The sequence below is a fragment of the Petaurus breviceps genome, unplaced genomic scaffold (assembly GCF_028583685.1).
Source record: "Petaurus breviceps papuanus isolate PSGF00001 unplaced genomic scaffold, PetGlider_PUasm1.0 207, whole genome shotgun sequence".
Classification (NCBI taxonomy): Eukaryota; Metazoa; Chordata; class Mammalia; order Diprotodontia; family Petauridae; genus Petaurus; species Petaurus breviceps.
This window is the reverse complement of record NW_027185850.1, coordinates 29,367,104-29,389,269: the sequence shown is the minus strand read 5'-3', so window position 1 is coordinate 29,389,269 and position 22,166 is coordinate 29,367,104. Positions and strand designations below refer to the sequence as shown.

Here is a 22,166-nt window from a genome sequence, read left to right as displayed (position 1 = left end):
CCTTCCTTCCTTCCTTCCTTCCTTCCTTCCTTCCTTCCTTCCTCCCCTTCTCAGGTGTCTCCTACATGAGACCCATCCTGCTTTCCCCCCATTATTATCAGGCACTCACTCTCAAAATGATAGGGCCTGGTAATACTGTGTATTTATTCACTTGTATCCCCATATTGTCCCCCCTCCCTCCTCCACCTCAGTAGAATGTAAGCTTCTTGAGGCCAGGAACGTTCTTTTTAATTTTATGTCACCAAGGCCTAGTAGGGTGCTTGGCCCATAGTAGGTGTTTAATAAATGCTTCTTAATTGAATACAGTAGGTCGTTATTGAAATATTTTGCAGTGCTTGGGGAGATGAGGTGATATTTGTAAATAGACACATGGTGGGAGGGGGTAGGGAGGTGCTCCTTTGAGGGTGAGTCCTTCTCACAGGATGGCCCTGTCAGTCAGCTAGGACTAGCAAGTGCCTACTCTGTGCCAGGCACTGGGAAAATAAGTGTGTTGAATGAAACGTTCTCTACTTAGAGCTTACATTAAATTAAAAAATTAAATGTTTTTAAACTAGCAAAAGTTTACTTTTCCCCCACCCCACTGAGAACAAAGGAAAAACAAAACCCTTGTTTACAAACATGTATTGTCAAACAAAACACGTTTCCATGTTGGCCATGGCCCAAAGAAACCTATATACACATATACACACACTCATGATCACATATATAAATAAGGTGTATATATACATTATATATGTCTGCTGTTCTGTAGTGTCTGACTCTTCATGACCCCATTTGGGGTCTTCTTGGCAGTGATACTGGAGGAGTTTGCCATTTCCTTCTCCAGCTCATTTTACAGCTGAGGAAACTGAGGCAAACAGGGCTAAGTGACATGCCCAAGGTCACACAGCTAGTAACAGTAGACAGTCCAGTGTCTGAGAATGACTTTTTTGAAACTCGGGTTCTCCTGATTCCAGGGCCGTTGCTCTACTCACTGGGCCACCTAGAAAACCCGAGCTACCTCTTCCTAATTATGGGTAGAATTCTGAGGGGTCTGGATGACAGTCCTCAATTCTGCCTGGTGTAATGACGCTCCTTTTGCTATTAACAGCTATATACAATCCCTTCTTGGTTAAAGTTTATGGCCAGACCATCGGGAAGAGTTAGGGCTTGAGTTCACGTTATCAATCGCATTCACAGATCCAAAAGGTTCTGGAAAATCTGCCTGGGGCTGCTCAGGCCCCAGCCGGGGAATCCCAGGGAGGCTCCCTAGTGAAGGGATCAGCTATGGCAGTCTTCAGGCTGCTCCGCGGCCGGCCGACTCTCCCTCCCGTCGCGGGGCAGGTGGCTGCAGATTTCCAAACCCTGCTTTCCCGGTCAAGTTCTGTTCTCTCCATCCAGACGAACTGCCAAGCGCTCCCGAGGACGCGGGTGCGCACGTCCAGGCGGGCCGGGGCGCACGGGCGGGGATCCGGGGATCCGGGGACGCGAGGACTGCGCCCGCCTTATCTCCCTCCTTGGCCGCCGCTGACAGGCCCCCGCGGCTCTCCTCTCGGTCTTCTCCCGGCCTGCCTACTCCTGGACACATAGTCGGGGGAAAAGGTGTCCCTCCCGCGCCCTGACCCTCCTCCGGGTGCCTCTGCTGCGGCAGGTCTGCCTGTCAATCTGGTGATTGACAGAGGCCAGGAGGTGCGGGGTGTTCGCCATGAACCGTTTTTCCCTGCCAGGTGGAGAGTGTCTAAGGGCAACAGGGTCATATTTTCCTATTTCCTTCCCTCCCCTCACCAAGTGTGCTTCCCCTTCTCCCTGGGTAGGGCAAGCCGCCCTCCGCAGACCTGTAATCGATACACATTATATAATATACGTTATGCATGCTGTATATTATGCACAACGTGTGCATTCACATATATGTATAAGTGTACACGTGTGCACATACAGTGTGTACATGGGGCACACACGTGTGCATACACACAAGGTGTGTGTACATTTTGTGCATATGTAATCTATATTGTGTATGTCTATATATGTATGTATTTCAGCATTCTGAATCCTTCGCCTTTCTCTCAGGACGTGCATATCATATTTAGTCCATTAGCCCTCTGGAGTCACAGTTGGTCATTGCAATGATAAGCGTTTCGACGTCTTTGCCTTTGGTTTTGGTATCACATAAATTATTCTGGTCCTGCTTGCTTCGTTTTGCATCAGTTCATATAAGACTTCTCAGGTTTCTCTGAAACCATCTGCTTCTTCATGATTTCTCTCAGCATGATAGCGCACCAACACATTCATACGCCACAACTTGTTCCGCCATTCTGCACTTGTTGGACATCCATCCCCCCAATTTCCAATTCTTGTCACCACAAATAGAGCTGCTGGAAAGAGTTTGTTTTGTTTCGGATTAATCCCTTCCTTATGCTACTCTTCCTCTAAATTATCCTTTCTCCCTTAGCTTCTTTTTCTCCCATTTTCCTGTGAAGTAAAATGTATTTCTGTACACAACTCTGTGTGTGCATTCTTCCTTTTTTTGAATAAGTCCGCTAGAGTGAGAATTGTATCAGCTGCTTCCCTACCCCTTCTCCTACTTGCAGACCTTCATCACATAAGATGCTTTTCCCTAGCATTCCTTTTCTCTTCCCTTCTCACTGTATTCCTCTTTTTCTCCCTTTCCATTCTTCTTTTAAGTTCATCCAAACATAACAGAAACAGAATTACTCCTAGACCATCAGTCTAATTAGACTCCCTCTATGACCACAATCATGTATCTTCTTCCCATATTTGAATTTACAGATTTTACATTTATTTTATTTTTAATTTATGGAACATGACAAGCATTTCCATAACATAGTATAATTAGGAAAAAGATGATTGCACCATGAAACGACAAATCTATTATATACAACTTGCTATTCGTTTTAAATATAATTTCTTTTTTTTTTCCTTTGCTTTTCCCTCACCCTAGTGATAGCTACCATTGGACACAAATATAGGTGTGTGTGTGTGTGTGTGTGTGTGTGTGTGCGTGTAACATCATTCTATACATACTTCTATTTATTAATTCTTTCTCTGGATGCAGATGGCATCTTTCTTCATATGTCCTTTGTAGTTAATTTGGGTATTTATAAAGTCAAAATGATTTATTTGCTCAAAGTTGTTCTTAAAACAATATTTCTGTCAATGTATACAACATTCTCTTGGTTCTGCTCATTTCACTCTTCATTATTTCATGCAAGTCTATCCATGTCTTTCTAAGATCATTGAGCTCATCATTTCTTATATCACAATCATATACTACAACTTGTTTAGCCATATTTGAATTAAGAAGTTTATCACTGTTTAGTCCCTCATGATTGTTCATGTTTACTTTTTAATGTTTTTCTTAATTCCTGTGCTTGAACCTCAAAATTTCTAGACAGCTCTGGCCTTTTCATCAGGAACACTTGAAAGTCCTCTATTTTGGGGTGGGTAGGTGGCGCAGTGAGTAAAGTGCCGCCCCGGAGTCAGGAGGACCCAAGTTCGGTTCTGGCCTCAGACACAACACCCACACAAAAAAACTAGCAGTGTAACCTTGGGCAAGTTACTTAACCCCAATTGCCCTCCAAAAAGGAAAAAAAAAGTCCTCTATTTTATTAAAGGTTTATTCCCATCCCTACCCTCCACCCATAAGACAATACTCAGTTTTGCTACGTAAGTTATTTTTGGTAGTAAGCTTATATGTTTTGCCTTCTGGAATATGGAATACCAAGCTCTCTACTCCTTTATAGTGATGGCTGCTATATCATGTATGGTCATGACTGTGGCCTCTTGGTCATTGAATTCTTTCTTTCTGGCTGTTTGCAGTAATTTTTCTTTGACCCGGAAGTTCTGGATTTTGTCTATAATGTTTCTGGGAATTTTCATTTTAGAGATTTCTTTCAGGAGGTGACTAGTGGTTTCTATTTCTATTTTTCCCTTTGGTTCTAAGAGATTTTGGTATTTTCTTTTAGGATTTCCTGAATTATGGTGTTTAGGCCCTCCTGGTCATGACTTTCATTTTTCAATTCCCCCCCCCCATCTGCTTTTCAGATCAGTTGTTTTTGCTATGAGATATCTTAAATTTTCTAGTTTTTCAGGCTTTTAAAATATATTTTTGATATTTCTCACTTCATGGAGTCATTGGTCTCTCTGGTCCATTTGTGGTCCAATAAGAATATTATGTTGGGGAATTTGTTGTTTGAGCAAGGATTTTGAACTTTTTATACCAAATGGTTAATTAGCTTTTCAGTTTTTTCTTCCATAACTCATTCCTTTTCTTTTTTTCTAATTCATTTTTAATAACTCATTCCTTTTCTATTTTTTCCTCTAGAGCTTTCATTTCATTTATTAAAAAAAGGAAACTTTTAAAAAACTCCTTTTTAAAAAAAACTCTTCCTCTTCTAGGAATTCTAGTTGAATTTATGCCCAAGCTGTGTTTTTCTTTGAGACTTTGTTTGTAACTGTTTTAGAATCACTCTCTTCTCCTGGGTTTGTGTCATCGGCATTCCTGTCATAATATCCTTCATGATGGTATTATTTTGTTTGTTTGTTCATTCTTCCAGCCTACTTCCTGACTTCAGACTTGGGGTTAGGGCTGGGCTTTATGAACTTTTGGAGGGAAGGCTTTAATTGATGCATTCTTGGAGTACCAAGTATTGTGTTAGTCCAGGATCTCAGGGAAGGTTCAGTCTGAAGACCTACAAACTTTCAGGGTTCCCACAGTTTTAATCCAGGGCAAAACCTAATCTCTGCCCTCCCCTCCCCCTGCCCGTTTGAGATATATAAGTTCCTTACACTGGGTTTGAATCTGAGCAACAATAGACTGTGGCTGGACTAGTTCCCCTTTGTTCTGGGATTTCTGCCCCTGGTTATTCCTATTCAGGCTTCAGACTGAGCTAGAAGTTGGAACTGAGACTCTTCTCAGTCCATGGGGTCCAAGTCACACAGCTGCTGCTGCTTGTTTGTGAACTTGCTCCTCTCTTGGTACACAGAGCAGGGTCCACTGTGGCTCATCATCTTGGACTGTCCCCTCTACCCCAGGTACAGGTCCCTAACTCTGTCCACCCTGGATCTGTGACTGAGAATTGGGCAATGAACAACAAAGCTGCCATTGGCACCTGCACAAGGTCCATGTGCTACAGTATGGGTCTGGAATCTCTTCTCCTATTGCACAAACTCTCCATGCACTAGCTCCTGACCAGATCCTGTGTCCATAGACTTCTCTGTCTTTTCTCCCTATGCTGACCTGGGCTGGAAAAATGTCTTGTGGTTTTCCCTTGGATTTCCTCATCAGTATTCCATCTAGTGGGTTTTCTAGATCAGTTTAGAGAAGTTTGAGAGGGAAGGGAACTCAGCTATAGTTTTTCCTACTTCAGTCATTTTGGCTACCCACTTCCCTCAGGGGTTAACATTAATCGGAAATTTAGCAAATGCGTATATAAGGATGTGCAGAATAAATATAAAGCGAATAAATAAGAACTAGATACAAGATGGATAAAGTGCTAGACTTGGAGTTAGGAAGACCTGACTCAGACACTTACAAGCTATGTGTCCCTGGGCAAGTCACTTAACCTCTGCCCACCTCAATTTCCTCATCTGTAAAATGGGGATAATAGTATAGCACCTACCTCCCAGAATTATCATGAGGATCAAATGAGATATTTGTAAAGTGCTTTGTAAACTTTTCAAGTGTTAAAGACAGGCTAGCTGTTGTTATTTCAAGTTAGGAAGGACACTAGCATCTGCTGAAAGGCTTCACATAGAAAGTGGTTCTTAAGCTGCAACTTGAAAAAAAGAAATGAATTCAGTGAGGCAGAGGTGAGGAGAAAGTGCATGCAAGGTATGGGTGAGAGCCAGCACAAAGGTGTGGAGAGAAGAGATGGAATGATCAGTTTGACTGGATTGTTGAGGTCAAGATGGGAGTAACATCCATGGAGGCATTCACGGTGTCCAGGGCTTTCTGACATTCTTGTGAAGAAAGACTTTGTGAGACAGAGCCATGAGAGTCTTCTGTGATCTACAAGCTTCAGGTCTCTCATTTCTTAGTCTAGAACCTCATGGTTATAGAAACCTGGAATAACCACATAAAAATCGTGTGAGGAACGCTCATGTTCCAAATGAGCTGAGGTTGGCCAGGGGAAGCTAAGAGTAGCAAAGGAGGAGGAAAAGGAGACCTGACAAGGGATCAGAACTTTGCTCGAGGTGGATGAGATGATGAATGACTGTCAGCAGAAAGAAGACAGAGCTGCTCAAGTCTTACTTGTTTCTGATTTCTTGGCCAAGAAGAATGAACTCTGCACTGGAAGTGATGCTAAAAGTGGCTAAGAAGGAGTTGATAATTAAGATAAGAAAGGAGAAAATAGGGGCAGCTAGGTGGCGCAGTGAATAGAACACTGGCCCTGGAGTCAGGAGGACCTGAGTTCAAATCCGACCTCAGACACTTAACACAAAAACTAGCCATGTGACCTTGGGCAAGTCACTTAACCCTGATTGCTCCCCAAAAAGCAAAAAAAAAAAAAAAGAAGAAGAAAGAAAGAAAGGAGATAATAAGGCAGTTCCTAGCTGCCTTGGATAAATGAATGCAAAGTCTCCTGGCCCAGAGGAATGACATCAGGAGGTCCTGGAAAACCTGGAAGAGGTGATGGCTGAGCCTCTGTCAATGATAAAGTGAGGGATTGTGGAAAGTAGGAAAGAGGTATCTTGTGACTAAAGAGATGTAAATGTCCCGATTAAAAAAAAAAAAAGGAAGAGGACAGAGTCTATAACTCCATGCCAGTGAGCTTGACTTGGATTCCAGTGGGAAATTCTACAGCAGGACATTAAAGAGATGGTTGGTGAAAATCTAGAAAGGGAAGCAGCAATCACAAAAGGCCAGCCTGGCTTCCTCAAGGACAGATCAGGTCAGGCTCAGCTCATTCCCTTTTTTGATAAGATCAATATATATACTGGGAGATGACGGGGATGTTGTGGCTACAATTTACCTGGATTTTAGCAAAGTTCTCATGCTGTTCTTGTGGGAAAAGATGGAGAACTATGGATTAGATGATAATATAATCCAATAGATTCAGAACTATTTGCATGACTAGACCCAAGAAAGTAATTGTCAATGGTTCAGTGTCAACATGGCAGGAGGTTTTTAGTGGGGTGCCCCAGGGAGCTGTGCTTGACCCTGTGATATTTAACATTTTCATGAAAGAAATATGACTTTTGTCTTACCACTGGACTCTGGTGACTCTGGAGGACAGAGTGAGGCTAATGACTTTGCACAGCCCAGCCTCACTTAAACCCAATTCACTTGCAAGTCAAGACATCACTGTCATGACGTCATTGGTCCTCTTTGAGAAGGAAGAATGAACAACATTTTCATGACTTGTATAAAGACATAGACATTGTGCTCATCAAATTTATGTAGGACACCAAGCTAGGAGAGATAGCTAACGTAATATATGGCAGTGACAAGATCTAAAAGGGTCTTAGCAATCTAGAGAATTAGGCTCGGTCTTATTAATTGAAATTCAGTAGGCCTGAATGTAAAGTCTTGTATTAGCCCCCAAATCCCCACTAGTATAAAATGGGGGGAACATGGATAGACAGAAGGTGTTCTGAAAAAGAATATAGTTCTGAATAGTTCTGAAAAACTATAGCATGGGGAAAGCATGGGTAGACAGAAGATGTTCTGAAAAAGATTGGGAAAAGGTCTTAGTGGACTACCACCTCACTATGAGTCAACAAGGTACCTAAAAAGCTCATGGGGTATGGGAATCCTTTAAGAGAGGTAGCACTTCCAGGAATAGGGATGGTTCCCGCTGTTCTCTGCCATTATCAGGAATATTGTGTTTGCTTCCAGACACCGCAATTTAGGAAAGACATTGGTAAAGGGATGGCCATTGGGAGGAGATGATCAGCATAATGAAGGGGCTTATATTCATGGCATATTTGGATCATCTGAAGGAACTGGGGATGGTTGCCCTGGAGAAGAGAAGCCCAAAGAGGACTAGACAGTTGTTCACAAGCATGTGAAGGGTTGGATTAGACTTATTCTGTTTGATTCTGGAAGGAAGAACCAACAATAATGGGGAGAAGCCAATTTAGGCCTGATGTCAGGAAAAACTTTATGATACATGAAGTGACTTGGCCAGAGTCACAGTGCTACTACTAAGTGTCTGAAGGCAGATTTGAACTTCAGTCTTCCTGACTCCATCTACCTCGTTCCCTACCTTCCAGTCAGCTGAGGGTGGGGGGAGGAATATAACAAATATAAAGACCAGTCTTTATAAACACTGGGAGGCCTTATCCCAACTCCCACCCCCGGCTTCATCTCCCTTCTGGGCTCTGGGGCAAGTCTGAAGGTTATGTTGTGTGTTTTTTCTAATGCTATCGGCTCCATTTCTCATTCTAGTGTGTTTCTTCCAAGGTCCATCACCAAGGCCAGTTAATGTCTTCTCTTTATTATTGACCAGCCCCAGTGATTAGCATCCCAGAATCAATTTAGCCAGTTCACATCAATTAGCTCTTGCAAAGAGATATTTGTTGAGCCGATATCATCAAGAACAGAAGTACTAGTAGCCCTCAAGTAAGGGCATTCTCCCTCCACTACCATCCCAGGCCCTGGGGAGAGTGAGCTCCAGCTTAAAGTGATGATTCACTCACTCCTCATGCAGCATGGCGGCTCCTTTGTGGCTGTGGTGTCTGGGCTCCTAGGGCCATTCTTTTCTGAGCTGCATCCCACGTGTTTCTTCTCATCAGCCCAATCTCGCCCACTTGGAGGCTTATGCCATTTCCTCCTCCTCACTTGGGCACAATCAGAAAAAAAGAGCTTGTTTTGGCCAGTTAGTGCCTTTTGAATGCACTCTCAGTCCCAGCTTGGTGGGTTCAAGGCTTGCTCCATGTAGCAAGTGGTCAGCAGTTACTGAATCTCTGCACAGACTCAGAAAGGGAGAGCCAGACTCCTTCATGACACATCATCATGTCCTTTTAGGAGTGAGCTCACCAAACACCCACATACTCCTAGGACCATGCCCTCATTGGCCAGACCACATTTGTTCAGTCATTTTCATTGACTCTTCTTGGCCCCAATTGTGATTGTCTTTGCAAAGACACTAAAATGATTTGCCATTTCCTTCTCCAGCTCATTTTTACAGATGAGGAAACTGAGGCAAACAGGTTAAGTGATTTGCCCAGGGTTGTACTATTAGTAAGTATCTGAGGCTGAATTTGAACTAGTGTCTTCCTGACTTTAGACCTGGGGCTCTGCCCAATGTGCCACCTAACTGCCCCAACACCGCCATCACATATAAATGAATTTGGGTGGGATGGGAAGAACATTGACCACCATGGTAGGAAATTGTGTGGGAGCTGAATATTGAAAAGCTTTCTGGATTCCAAGAGGAATCCAGAGGAGGAAAAGCCTTCTAGGCATGAGGTCCAGCCTGGGGGATGGAATGTCCTGTACAGAGAATATGTAGGTCAGTTTGACTGGAACATGGAGTCCATGAGGGGATAATGGGAAATGTCTGCAAAGACACATTGGAGTCTGATTTTAAAGTTTGAAATTCCAGGAGTTTGTATATTAGTGGTACTGGAACCCCTGAATCTCGAGCAGGGCATTGATAGACAATGGATCCCAGTGAGAAGAACCTGGAGTTGGGGAGACCAGACAGCAGGCAATCATTGCAACAGTCTCAGGACAAGGGCCTGAATGCTGGCCGTGTGAGTGGAGAGAAAAGGACATGAAAGATGGATCTCATGAAGGCAGAAAGGAAAAAGATTTGGCAACAGATGTGTGATGAGGTGGGAGAGTGAGTGAGCAGAACAAGTTCAGGTGTCCCAAAGCTGGGAGCCTGGATGTCTGGGCAGATGGTGGACGTTTGGAAGGGGGCAGGGTTTGGGGGGGAAAGAGATGTCTATGGGACATCCAGCTTGAGATGTCCAACAAGGAGATAAAATCAGTCAGTCAGCAAACATTACTCTAGACCAGGTGAGGAGGTTGGAGCCAGGCTCCAGAGGGCCTTGAATGGCAGGGTTGGGGTGATAGCCTTACAGGGAGTCTCACAGGGACAGAGCTCTCTCAGTGGTAATGACACCTCCCCCCTCCCCCCACTCCAGAGGAGGAAGAACTTGTGGCTACAGTCCAGAGATAAGTGACTGCCCCCTCTCCCCCACCCCTAAACCCAGGACCTGAGGATGTCTAGGAGAGGGGCAGGTGTTTCTTATAGTCCTTAGGGCCTTTCCCCCACCCTTCCTGCCACCCCAGGCAGTCTGCCAGGATTAGACATGGTTTCAGGAAAAGAGGCCAAGAGAGAAGCAGGAATTAACCGCCCAGGAGCCAGAAATAGCCTGGAGGGGCTGACGTCATCGACTACCACAGTCCCTCCATCCCAGTGTAGTTGAGAGAATCAACCCTAAAGCCAGAGATGCAATGTGAGGGGGTCCCAGGCCTCCCAACCTCAGCCTCAAATGTGCATGTGAGACAGAGAGAGTGTCAGGGGATCCAGGCCCTCCCCAGCCTCAGCCAGTCTTGTGTGTGTGTGTGCATGTGTGAGTGTGAGAGACAGACAGACAGACAGACAGAGTCAGACACAGACAGAATCAGGAGATCCAAGCTCCCCCAGCCTCAGCTCTCAGTGTGTGCATGGCAGACAGACAGACAGAGGAAGAATCAGTCAGTCAATAAATATGAAGCCCTTACTAGGCCTGGGCTAAGTCCATGAGGATTCAAAGAAAGGTAAAAGTCTCTGCCCTCAAGGAGCTCACAGTCTAATGGGGGAGACACAATGCATGATTGTCTACAAACAAGATTTAGACAGGATAAACTGGAGATAATTAATAGAAGGAAGGCACCAGAATTAAGTAAGATTGGGAAAGTCCTCCTGTAAAAGGGGAGATTTTAGCTGGGACTTCAAGGAATCTGGGGAAGCCAGGAGGCAGAGATGAGGAGGGGGATGCATGGGGAGCAATCAGAGAAATGCAGAGCACTGCAGTCAGGCCAGTGTGCTTAGATCTCAGAGAGAATGTGTGTGCATGTGTGTGTGTAAGAAGACATGAAAGGTAGGAGAGGGCCAGGTCATGAAGGCCTTTAAAATACCAAACAGATTATTTTATATTTAATCCTAGCGGAAATAGGGAGCCACTGGGATTCACTAAGTTGGGAGTGAGGGGGGAACGTGATCAGACATGTGCTTTAAGAAGGTCACTTCGGCAGGTGAGTGCAGAATGGGTTAGAAAGGAGAGGCTTCAGGCAGAGAACCTAGTTAGGGGACTGTTGCAGTGATCCGGGGTTGAGGTGACAAAGTCCTGGCAATGTGATGAACAAGAAGGAGATGTGTGGGAGAGATTCTGTTGAGGGAGAAAGGACGAGATTTAGAGACTTTGATAGGTTATATGGGCTGAGCAAGTGTGAGGGTCTGAAAATGACAGTGAGGTGGTGAGCCTGAGGGAGGGGAAGGATTGTGGTGCCCTCAGCAGTGAGAGTGACGGGAAAGGTGGAAAGGATGAGGACAGGGTTTGGAGAAGAGGTTCAGTTTGGGCCCCAGTGAGTTGAAGATGCCTGTGCAACATCCAGTTTCAGAGGGGCAGAAGGAAATTTGTGATTCAATATTGGAGCTCAAGGAGAGACATACAGATCTAGAGAGCATCTGAATAGAGGTGATGATTGAATCCAGGGAAGCTGATAAGACAGTATAGAAGAAGAAGAGGAGAAGGCCCAGGACAGAGCCCTGTGGCTCACCTACAGTTCCTGGGCATGACATGGATGAACATCGGCAAAAGAGACTGAAGAGGAGCAGTCAGATAGGTAGGAAGAGAATCAGGACAGGGGGTGTCCCAAAAGCCGTAAGAGAAGACAGTATCCAGGAGGAGAGGATGGTCAAAAGCATCAGAGGCTGTAGTGAGGTCAAGAATGATGAGGGCTGAGAAAAAGCCACTGCATTTGGCAACTCAGAGATCCATTAGCAATTTTGTAGACAATTAATTCAGCTTAATGATGAGGTTTGGAAGCTGGACTATAGTGGGTTTAGAAGAGTGTGAGAGGAGAGAAAGTAGAGACACCTTTCTCAAGGAGTGAAGCCAGTCAGTAGATAGGGAGAGGCTGAAGATTAGAAAGTCACAGTTAGGAAGTGTCTAAGGCTGCATTTGAACTCAAGTCATCCTGACTCCAGGTCAGTGCTCTATCAACCACACCATCTGGCTTCAAATAGGCATGGATTTCCCATCTTCAGAACTTTCAGGTGCATGGACTTACCTTGTATTTGAATCTTTGTGTGTCCTTGGGTTCCAAGGCAGGATGGGCTCTGTCACCTGTCTCTGTGCACAGGCCATCCTTCATACCTGGAATGCACTCCCTCCTCACCTCTGTCTTGTAGAATCCCTTTCCTCCAAAGCTCAGTTCAACTGCCACTCCTGCAGGAGGTTTTTTCCTGATATGTTCCAGCCACTAATACCTCCCCCTGACCTCCAACCCCCTCCAAATTACTTTTTAGTTATTTTATGGGCAAACTGTTTTCCCTAATGGAATGTAAGCTCCCTGGGAACAAGTAACATTTTACTTCTGTCTTTGCATATACCCACTGGTTAGGTCAGACTCTGGGGGCACTTAATAAGTACACATTGATGGATGGATGGATTGATTGACTCCTAAGCAGCCCAAGATTGCAATAGCTTTCAAAGCTGCTGTTATCACACGGTTGATGCATGTGGAGCATCTTACCCTCCAACCTTCCCCTCTTCCTAATTTTCCTTATTGTTAAGGGCACCACCATCCTCTCAGTCCACTGGGCTCCTTCTCTCAGCTCTATATCCAGGCTGTTGCCAAGGCCTTTGGATTCCACCTCTGCAGGATCTCTTGTCCATTTCACCTCTGGAGCATCTCTTGTCGACTTCACATCTGGAGCATCTCTTGTTGATTTCACCTCTCCAGCATCTCTTACTGATTCTGTAACTATCTCTTGTCCATTTCACCTCTGTAGCATCTCTTGTTGACTTCACCAGCATCTCTCCTTTATTTCACCTCTGTAGCATCTTTCCAGTACCCCACTCCCTTCTCTCCTCTGACATTGCTGCCACCCCCCCCCCAAGTACAGGACCTCATCACCTCATGCCTAGACTGTTGCAACAATCCTCTCATTGGTGTCTCTGCCTCAAGTCTCTCTTTATTCTAATCTGTCCTCAATTTAGCTGCCTCAGGAATAGATCTGACCATGCCACCCACCTCCTCAGTAAACTCCAGAGGCTTCCTATTACTCCTAGGATCAAATACACAATCTTCTGTTGGGCATTTAAATTCCTGAAACAAACCAGCCCTCTCCTACCTTTCCAATCTTCTTACACTTCATTCCTCGCAGTGACACTGGCTTCTTTACTTCCACTCCTGACTTTAGATATTTTCTTTGGTTGTCCCTTATGCCTGGAATGCTCTCTCTCATCTCTATCTTTTGGCTTCCTTCAAGTCCCAGATAAACTCCCTTCCACAGGAAGCCTTTCTCAATGTCCCTTAATTCCAATGCTTTCCCTCCATTGATTATCTCCAATCTATATAGTCTATAGCTTGATTGTACACAGTTGTTTGCATGTTGTCTCCCCCATTAGATTGTGAGTTCCTTGAAGGCAGAGATTGTCTTGCTGTATTCCCACCACTTAGCATATAGTAGGCACTTGATATTTTTTGACTTGATTTGACTTAAACTCCTCATACATTTTTCAGGTGAACTGTTGTCAGGACACGTGTACCCTCCCCATCTTGTGCTTCTAAAAATCAGCTTTTTTGAGCCAGGGGTGAGCCATTGATTCTGATTGAGTTTTATCTCTTGAGTTCAGAGAAGTGCTCTGACCCACTGAGCAACATTATCTAGTCGTTTCACCCCAGCTGTGTTCTCTCCCTCTCAGCTTGGTATCTTGTGGGCTTGATACTGGGACCAGATGAGAGATTGTGTGGGTAGACACATGAGCTGTGTATGCCTTGTGTATGCATGTAGATGTATGGTGGCTTCTCACAGGTGTGTGGGCCCACTGGAGCTCCCAGACCACCAAGGCCCCAGGTGGGAACAGGGGAGGGGATGGGACAGGGGTTGGGGAAAAGGGGGCTTCTCTAGAGTTGGGAACATGTAACCTGTTGGTCGCAAGCTGCTTGGACAAAGCTCAGGGTAGAAGCCACAGGGAGGGTGCCAAACCGTGGCCCATAACCTCAGAGAACCCCTAGTCTGAAGGTGGCATGATGCAGCTGTGTACAAAAGGGAGTGGGAAGGGGATACGGGGCTTGTATAGGCCTGATTGTTGGTGCCTGATTTCGAGGGGGTCTCTAATTGGGCCTTTTGTCATTGTTTAGTCATTTCAGTTGTGTCCAACTCTGACTCCATTTGGCGTTTTCTTGGCAAAGATACGGGAAGGTTTGCCATTGCACAATCCAGCTCATTTATACAGATGAGGAAAGTGAGGCAAACAGGGTTAAGTGACTTGCCCAGGGTCACACAGCGAGTAAGTGTCTGCAGCCAGATTTGAACTTGAATTTTCCTGATTCCAAGCCCAGCATGCTATCCACGGAACCACCTAGCTGTTTGGGCCTGGTGGATGCTAATTGTGTTCTAAAGCTCAGCGTCTGGGACTGACTTATTTTGTTCCTCCACGACTCCACTTGAGGTCACTCAAGCCTCTCCTATCATTCATTGTTGGGGAGGAAGGATGATGCCTGGCCCTGGGCAAAGTCCTTCCCCTCTGTGGGTCTGTTTCCCCATCTAGGACAGCTATAGAATATCAGTCATAAGTTGCAGAATATTAGAATTATAAGGGAGATCAGGCCATATTCTGAAGGTTCCTTCCAGCTCAGACATTCTGGAGTCAGGTCTTTCTGTTGAACACATAATGTTAATAGAAATCTCCTTTATTTCTTCACCACACTGAGGCTGGGTTATCCAGCCTCAGTCTGAGCACCTTTAGATGGGGAGAGCTCACTACTTGCTAAGGAATTTGGGATAGCTCTAATTAGGAAGTTTTTCCTGAGATCCAGCCTTTATCTAACAGCTTCCCCCATTGCCTTTGGCCTCCTTTTCCGTTGTCGTGTCCCCCATGTGCCCCTCACCATGAGAATCACTGAAAGACAGCTGACAGTCTCTCAGGGAAGGGAGTGGGGGTTGTACAAGCAGTTTTCCCCAGTCAAGGGTTTTATCTCCCCCCTCCCATGTCTTATTTTAAGGATTTGTGGCAAATAGTTGTCCCCACCCATGTCTAAACCTCTTCTTTCTCTTGTGGTCAGTAACTGTGATTGGGAACCAGTGAACCCCTGTGCCTCCCCCCATATGCAGTGCTCCCCCACACCTGCCCCAGAGACGGCTTGGTTCTTGTCTCCTCTGCCATTGGCCTCCCCTGTCATTTTCCACAGGTAAGAATTGTATCCTTCTCCACCTCAGCCTCTGTTTGTGGAAAAGCAACTATCTCCACCCCATTCTGGGGGCACCCACCATTCAGTCTCAAAGGGCCCCTTCACCCACCCCAGGATCTAGCAGGACACAAGAGTAGGGACCATGTGTGTGAGCCTAAGAGATTCTTCTTGTTGTTAGGAGAGGCTGAAGCCTGAGTTCTGATCTTGCCTGCCTATTCCCCAAAGCAGCCCAGGGGAAAGGTTCAAGAGGGGAGGGAGGCCCTCATCCGAGCCTGGACCCCAGGGGCTGTCCCTGCCACTTTTCTAGCCTGATGGGTGGAGAAGACACAGGAGGGGAGGCAGCTCTATGATGCCTCTTCTAAAGTCCCCTCATCCTCCTTGGCAAGCCTGAATCACAGCTGCCCTACAGCCAGATCCATCACTGTGGGGCAGGAGTGCCCATCAAGAGCCCTTGGCTTTCTATAGAGACCACCATGTCAGTGGGGTGGGGCGAGGGTGAGGAAAGGGGAGGAATGGAGTGCTCCGCCTGGCCCTTTTACTTGAGGCTCTCTGAGGGGCCCTGTCTACACCTCTGGGCCCACCATACCACGTCACACGGGAATGTGCTCTATTGCAACTGTTTATTGCATTTTAACCTGGAGCAAATTGGCCCAAAGGCCAAAGGGCACCTCCCCTGGCCGTCGCGACACGCACACGTGGGGACAAGCACAACTGTAACGACTGGTCTAGCAGCTACGTACGCACAGCAGGAGTTGTCCACGCACACTAACATATGACTGACTGGTTTCCTTGTGAAGCAGTTGGGCTTTTTCCTTTTCACATTAACTACATGAATTTCTCTTGACTACATCAAAGAAGACAGAAGAGGTTTTACACAAGTAACAACAGGGAGACAGGGCTCTGGAGTCACATGCTGGAATTCACCCAGGCAAACGACGATTCTAGTGGGGATCGAGGGAGGGAGGGAGGGAGAGGGGGAGGGAGGGAAAAAGGAAGGGAAGGAAGCCCCTCCCCCCTCCTCCCCTCCCACCTGGGGGCCAGGAGGGCTGGGGCAGGGCAGCCCAGTTCCATCCGTACATAGCCTACCTGTGGAGACAGGTTGGGGAAAGGAGCCAGTGCTGTGGTAGAGACTGAGTCTAGCAGCGGGCTGGTCCTGGGCTAACCACCATGGGCCAGAGGGGGGCGGAACAAGATGTATAGCTGCCCTGACCCTGACTGGGCTCATCACCTGGGCCTTTGGAGCCCAGTCGTTGCTGCCCTTGCTTGGCTGGCACTGATCTAGGCATATCTGCATGTTGCCCCCTTTGGGTCACTGCCACTATTGGCTGGCCCTGCCATGGTCACCAGGAGAAGCTGGAGATCTCTTCAGCCTCATCCAGGCCATCCTCAGCAGCTTGGAGAACTCAAACCAGGCACCCACAAGGTCATTCCTCTTTTTGAAAAGAAGCTTCCTGCAAGCTGGCCTTCCCACTGATGTCCCAAGGACCTTTCTCCTCTCCCTCACCAGGCAGCCCCAAGCACCAGGCCAAACACACCTTGGCCCCACAGGGTTAGCAGCAAGGAGCCAAGCTCCCAAACTACCCTATTCGCAGACGAGAATAGCAACAAGGTCAAGGTGACTTCCTTTCTGGCCAATTCCTGCTGAAGTACACCCATCATGCCAGGGACAGAACATGTTTGGGGGCTGCTGCATTGTCTGCAGTTGAGCAGAGTCAGGCTGAGCTCCCCTCACTGACAGACACTGGCCCTGCTCATCCCAAGACTGTCCCAGAGATGGACTTAACCACTGACTTCGCCCTGGCTACCATCTGACTCCCCGTCCTCTCCTCCCTCAGGCTGCCTGGTGGCCTCAGTGGCACAAGACAATGGGCACCAACTGACTTGCTGGTAAAGCTGGGCCTCCGATCTTCCTCCACGCTGGCCGCTGGGGAATCCTTCCAGATGTTTGCCAGGAGCCGGTGCACAAGGAGATGCTGAGAATCCTCAAAGACTCCACACTGGGCCCACGGCTCTTCTTTCTTAGGGGCTTTCTGAGGGCATAGACTTGGCTTATGTTGGGGCCAGTTTCCCCATCTCACACTTGCTCCCCAAAGGCACAGATGCAGGATGCCAGGCAGGCAGGCTGATGAGGGCCCGTGCCAAGGAGTCTTCTGGTAGCTCCTTCACCATCTTGCTGATTGAGGCTGCACGTGGAGCCTGGGCCTAGAAGCTCAGTGGGTAGCCAGAAGGAGGAATTGTCTCCTGTGAGTCCCCCAGAGAGGGTTCTAACACCATAGCCTAGAATGTCACTAAGCTGTGCTCCCTTGGCTCTTTCTCCTCTCAGTCCCACTGACACTGCAAACTGCCATCTATACCTTTTAAAGGCTTCCTTGTCCACAACATGGGCCTCTGGTCTTGGCTGAGCTAGGTAAGGTCACGAGAAAAGCACAGGAGACTGAAGGCTCCTTCCTGTTCCTCCCAAACAGCATTCTTTGGTGGCACCCATCTCCCCCCCTCCAATCAGTGCCCGCTGCAGGTCCATACCCTGGGAGCCATGAACTAGCTTTGGCTAAAGGTCCCTCACTTGTCCGGGACATCAAACCACTGCTGTCTGTGGCTTCTGGGCTTTGTTCCCCTCCATTGCCAGACCTGGGAAAACAGCAAGAATCACAGTGGAGTGAGCTCCCCTGCCTCCAGCCTGTGGGCTGAAATCTTATGTAAAAGAGGGCTGTGAGAAACCAAATTTATTTGTTTTTGGGGTTTTTTTTTGCATGTGGTCCCAACCACAGAAATTAGAAATGAGATTGAAAATCATACTCCTAAATGCTTTCTAGCTCACCAAATGCTTCCTTCAAAGGCTGTGAAACAAAGCTGGGCAATGCCACCTGAGAACCCGGGATGAAGGCCTCCCCCCAACTCCTCAGAAGCAAACACTTCAGGGCCTGCTGAATGCACAGTTCTCTAGTGTGGAGGTGCCTTGCCTGGCTGCACCAAGGGAGGAGGAACAAGACCTGGGGGACTGGAGGATGGCGAAGGGATTAGAGGAAGGGAGGAGGCTGGGCACAGGAAGGGGCAAGCACATAGGGCTCCCTGGCAGTGCTCTGTACCAATGTGGGACTGACCTGGAGAAACAAAGATTCTCTAATGTTCCAGATAGTCTTTGGTCCAGGGACCAACCAAAGACAAGGCCAAGGCTCCCTCCAGCACCTGGCCAGGCCCATGAGCTAGGGAAAGGAGGTGATAAGCAAACGGGACAGATCCTTTATGCTTTCCCAATAGCCATGTCCTCCAAGGAGAGAGACTCTGCCAAGCAGCTGGTCTGGGAGTGTGGATCTAAGTGGTGTCTGTGCCGAGGCTGAGGATCTCCATTTGGAAGGGCCGGGATTTTCCTGGGAGTTGCCGCTTCCACCAAGGTGGCACTTTGGAGGTTCTGGGGAGATGCTACATTGTTGGCCCAGGTGGGCAACTCTGCAGGTATCTGGTCTTTTCCAGCCACCAGGAAGCACAACATTGCACTGTCTTTAGACATACAAGAGTTACAGGAATTTCAGATGGGGAATTCTTCATGTGCCAAGGCCCCAGGAGGAGCTCGGGGTCCCTGGGGAAGCCCGAAGCTCCCTGGGCCCTTGGCAGGGTCCAGGAGCTTGGTGCCAAACCCCAGGGGTCTCAAATACCCACATATACTTTCCCATTTCCTTTTCTTTCTTTCAAGTTTTGGTGTGGAAAGGAACACTTGCCCAGGCTGGTGCCCCTAGGGCCTCTGGGAGCAGAGCTCCATTCTGTCCTAGTGAGTAAGTTTCCTGGAGGGAGGACCCCTCTGTGGTGCTGCTGTTGCTGGGGCTTGCTTTACACTTGGTAAAAAAAGAAAGCCACCCTGCTTGGAGGATTCCTTCGTAGGGTTTCTGATGTTTGAAAAAGGAACAAAAGGTTCCCCATTTTCCTTTGGTCAGCTCACTCTCCCAATTCCTTCTGCTTGCAGCAGCAGCAGCGGTTTGCTGAATAACCAGGTGTCTGGCCAAGAGCTCCCACCAGTGGTGGCAGCATCAACCCTGTCTCCCCCTGGGTTCTAAGGTAGAAGGAGAAGACAGGACCCTCTCTCCTCTCTGGGCAAAGGCTTTGTGCTGGTCAGCTCCCAGCCCACCCCAAACTGAGCCTGGCTCTACAAAGTTGCCTGGCTCAAAGTAAAAACAAGGAGACAGGGGCACGCGCACACACCCACGCACACCCACACACCCACGAAACCCTCGTTCTCCACCCAATGGCGTCTGTCTGCCTCCAGTTTCTAGAGCTCAGTTTATTCCCCATAGGGAAAGCACTCGTCAGAGTTAACACAAAAACAGCCCACCGCCTGCCTGGAGCTGGGAGCACACACAGGCGGGTGTTGGTGTCCTGGCGGGAGGTGGCCCTGACCCCCGGCCGGCCAGCCCCCAGGCCCCTCTGCTTCACATTCACAGAATCACTTCTTGTGCAAAACAAGCAGTCTAAGTAGAAAGAATGCCCTTGTTGCTGTCACTCCGTCGTCCTGCTGATAAAAACCGTAGAAAAGCCCCCGGCTCCCTCGGCCGCGGCCCTGGCCGCACTCTGCGGCCGGCGTCTATCTGCAGTGGGAGGGCAGCTGTGCGTAGACCGGGTGGGCCAGCCGGACGTTGAGTGAGTCGTTGTGCTGGACCAGGGACGTGTGCTGGTAGTGCAGGACGAGCTCCTTCAGGCTGCCATACAAGTTGTAGGGCTCAGCGAAGCCGTAGCCACGGGCCGTGCTGTAGATCACACAGTGCTTCACGTCCCCGTCTGCCCTGCAACCCAGACAGGAGAGAGGCAGCAGTGAGGGGCGGGGAGGGCAGCAGGGGCACCCCACAAAAGAGACCCCTCCAAAGGTCAACGGCAGAGGCAAGGAAGGGCTAGGAAGCTCCATTTTATGGATGAGAAAGCTGAGCCTCCTAAGATCCTTAACTAAAGCTGTGTGACCAGGAAGCAGAGGCCTGGAGCCGGGGTGGTCTCGGCTCACTGCACCCACTGATCATGCTCACTAAGGGCTTTAATTCTGAGGTCCACTGGGAGACAAGCTGCAGCAGGGAGAAGATTTGGGAAGCCAGCGTGAGTGAGTGGCCATGGAGGCCAGGACCGCCCATGGCCAGATGGAGCCTCTGGACGTTCCCTGCCTGTTGTCCCCCAGGCAGCCTGTGACAGGAGGCCAGAGGCTCTGGGGGAGTGGGGAGGACAGCTTGGACCAGTGGTGCCCCACATCAGCCCTGGCTCAGGGCCCCAGTGCCTGGGGCAAAGGACACCTCTGGCCTGTGTTTCCTGGACAGCTACCAAAGTGAACTGAGCCTGGGCCAGGGGTGGCCAGAGCACATGGGTGGTGGAGGCTGGGCCTCTGATGGCTTCCCTGACTCTTCCTTGGCACCACCCCTTCCACCATCTCCAGAGATGGGCAAGTGTGGCAAGTGAATGTAATCTAAGCCTGTCCTTGGAGCTGAGTGGGGGGGGGGGGAGCAGCCTGCTCATTCATGGTTCCACCCATTCCTCTATCTGGGAGGGAGCCGGGCCTCAGGCCTCTGCCTTCTGGGAGAAGAACAGCCAAGATGGACCAGTTCCTGGCACTGAGAATGGCAAAGGGAGTGGCTTCCTGACTACAGCAAGAAGGACTTGTGTACTGGGTCAAGCCCTGGACTCTTCCTTGTGAAGTAGGAACAATCTCATCTACACTAACCAGTCCAAACTTCCTTCTCTGAGCCTCAGTTTCCATATTTGCAAAATGAAGGGCTGGAAGATGTAATTGGTCTGTGAGGACCCATGATCTCTGCTCTTGTCTCTCCCACATCTAGAAATGCAGAGCCAAAGCTCAGCTGGGGCTGTATGAGAATCAAAGGCTCCTGCCCATTCCTGATCATGACTCTGCACTGCTTTGCCCCCTGGCCAGTGCTGGAGAGGTCAGGGTCCTGGAGGGAAGCGGCTGGAGCAGGGACCCCAAAGGCTCCCCTGCCCCAGTGCCCAGGCTCAGGGCCCCCTCTGAGCCCCCCACCCGCCCCAGCGCCCAGGCTTGGGGCCCCCTCTGGCTGCAGCTCAGATGGGGACACACTGAGACTCACACCACAGAGCAGGCGTAGCAGCCTTTCTTGCTGCTCTCCCGAATTAAAAAGGCTCCGTCAGGCTTCCCATGGAGCAGGTCCTCTGCTTGGAGGCGATTGAGATCCCCGACAAACCATGTTTTCTCATCGTAATGTGGCAGATTCTCGTCTTCCTCATTCATAAAATAGGTCCTAGAAAGCAGACATGAGAAGGTGACCCGTCAGGCAGGCAGGGCTCCCCCACAGGCCCAGGGGTGCTGACTGGGGCCCTCCCCTCCCAGTAGCCCCCGAGGGACACTCACTCATCGATGTGGTCATTCTGGATTCCCAGCCAGCCGTTGAGCCGTTTCTGTCTCACTCCTTTGTGACTGAGCCATCTGCAGAAGGGACAAGGGACGGTGACTAAATATGGGCCCTGGCTCCACGGTCCGGTTCAGGCCTTGGGCCCACACTGCCCAACCCCAGTCCTGCCTGTGTAAGCACAGGCCCCGGGCAGCCCCCCTTCCCTCACCTTCCCACAGAACTCCTGGCTGCTGGCCCAGTGGTCCCCGCCCCGCCTCTCCCCACTGTCCAGCATCTAGTTCTTCTTCCTCCAGGACCCCCAGAAGCCGCTGAGCTTCTCCTCCAGCTCCAGCCACACTACTCTGAGGTCCCCCGGGGGGGCCTGGGATTGGCTCCCCGCCGGGAGGGCCCGCCCAGCCCAGCACGGCCCCGCCCACCCACTCACACTAGGTACTGGTCGCGAATCTTGCGCAGCTGAA

General features: G+C 48.7%; 3 protein-coding genes across 3 annotated transcripts in view; 2 read left to right on the top strand and 1 right to left on the bottom strand.

Annotated features, from left to right (window-relative positions):
• The window catches only part of LOC138165029 (nuclear autoantigenic sperm protein-like), a 570,370-nt gene that overhangs the window by 475,188 nt on the left and 73,016 nt on the right, over nucleotides 1-22,166 (top strand). The window lies entirely within an intron of this gene.
• Nucleotides 1,925-22,166, top strand: part of LOC138165037 (cytochrome b-c1 complex subunit 6, mitochondrial-like) — a 289,794-nt gene continuing 269,552 nt past the window's right edge. The window contains exon 1 of the mRNA XM_069093133.1: nucleotides 1,925-1,931. The gene's annotated coding sequence lies outside the window, so the exon portion shown is untranslated. The remainder of the gene's footprint in view (nucleotides 1,932-22,166) is intronic.
• Nucleotides 15,962-22,166, bottom strand: part of LOC138165020 (phosphatidylinositol 3-kinase regulatory subunit gamma-like) — a 61,299-nt gene continuing 55,094 nt past the window's right edge. The window contains exons 7-9 of the mRNA XM_069093080.1: nucleotides 21,708-21,782; nucleotides 21,427-21,597; nucleotides 15,962-20,130 (exon numbers count right to left, since the gene is read on the bottom strand). Of these exons, the coding sequence (XP_068949181.1) occupies nucleotides 19,932-20,130; nucleotides 21,427-21,597; nucleotides 21,708-21,782 (445 nt within the window). The 3' untranslated portion in view covers nucleotides 15,962-19,931. The remainder of the gene's footprint in view (nucleotides 20,131-21,426; nucleotides 21,598-21,707; nucleotides 21,783-22,166) is intronic.